Source organism: Pundamilia nyererei, unplaced genomic scaffold, assembly GCF_000239375.1.
Source record: "Pundamilia nyererei isolate P.nyererei 1_Seehausen unplaced genomic scaffold, PunNye1.0 scaffold00228, whole genome shotgun sequence".
Lineage (NCBI taxonomy): Eukaryota > Metazoa > Chordata > Actinopteri > Cichliformes > Cichlidae > Pundamilia > Pundamilia nyererei.
Window position 1 is genome coordinate 220,724 of NW_005187629.1, and position 1,441 is coordinate 222,164.

Genomic DNA, 1,441 nt, shown 5'->3' on the forward strand with positions numbered 1-1,441 from the left:
TATATATAATTAATGGCTACTAATTATTTAATAATATTACAACTGCATCTTGGATTTACTTGGTTCATCTCTGTTCATTGTTAAAATTAGTTTGATGATCTGAAACACCGTGTGTGTGACAAATGTGTGTGACTTTTTAATTTTTCATTTAACTTTTTCATGTTTACATAACCTGTAAACATTTCAATAAATCATTGCACTTTTTCCATTTTTCTAGCAAATACAGAACATAGTGGTGACTCAAGACTTTTGCACAGTACTATATTTATACCTGTTCATGAAGATTTTGAGACAACACTAACTTGGAATTATCCCTTGCCCTTCTTGCTCTTTATTCCCCATTTCTGTATTACTCCTATATCCTCTTTTCTCATACCCTCCTCCTTCTTCTCTTTCAACTTTTTACCCCAACTGTTTATCTCAATCTGTTATTATTCACCTTCTTTTTCCCATCCTGGCCTTCCTACATATTTTTAAAACTCAAATACTGCCCGCTCTCTCTTTATAAAATGTTCACCCCATCAAATGACTTCATTCTGTCGCTTTCCCCTCCTCTCATCCTCATCCTCTACCAACTCTGTCCCCATCCTAATCTTTCCATCCTTCATCTCTCCTCTTGCTTCTTGTCTGCGCCTTCCTTCTCCCTGAATCTCTCCCTGTGCAGGGAAAAGTGGCCCAGACAGCTTGTATGTCAGCCTGCAAGCATCTGTCCACATCACTGATGCAGATGCTGTTGGACACGGAACTCAAACAGATCAGTATGGGGGCCATTCAGCAGTTCAACTTAGATGTTATTCAGTGTGAATGTGAGTATAAAGAATTGTAATGTTGAAACATTTGTTTTCTTTTAATATAGATAAGATACAATAACATTCTATTGAAACTAAGAAAAATACTGAAATGCAAAGACATTTAACGTAATATCATCTTATCACTTGTCAGATGATGGTTCTTACAAACACTGTTGGGTGTAATGTGTTCCAAAGTAACACATTACTGTAATCACAAGACATTTTTCAGCAACATGGTAATGTAACACGATATTGTACTAAATTCAGTAGTGACATTACATTTGCAATTATGTTGTTAATCACATTACAGAGGTTTTTTAGTTACCTGCACGTCAGGTGGATGAAAAGAAAATGAGCAAATGCACCTTCTTCTTTGTGTGCACTCACACATGCATGCAGGCGCAGTCTGCAGCTTGTGAGGAGTGGATGTATGGAAATGATTACAGCGACCAGAGTGCGATGGTGAAGTGAAAACTACTTCCGCTGCAGAAACAAGAGCATAATACTAATAACAAAACCTCTGCACAGACAGCATGGAGGCTGCATCTTCATTAGGACAGAGATATGTGTTTATATTGTTAACTGGTAGTTATGTGACAGTAGGGCTGCTCGATATAACGATATATATCGGATGACGATATAAAAACGTC

The 1,441-nt window shown here is 37.1% G+C and overlaps 1 protein-coding gene across 1 annotated transcript in view; it reads left to right on the plus strand.

The window, feature by feature from the left end:
• The window catches only part of exoc6 (exocyst complex component 6), a 58,389-nt gene that overhangs the window by 44,737 nt on the left and 12,211 nt on the right, over nucleotides 1–1,441 (plus strand). The window contains exon 20 of the mRNA XM_005748727.2: nucleotides 665–806. Coding sequence (XP_005748784.1) covers nucleotides 665–806 — 142 coding nt within the window. The remainder of the gene's footprint in view (nucleotides 1–664; nucleotides 807–1,441) is intronic.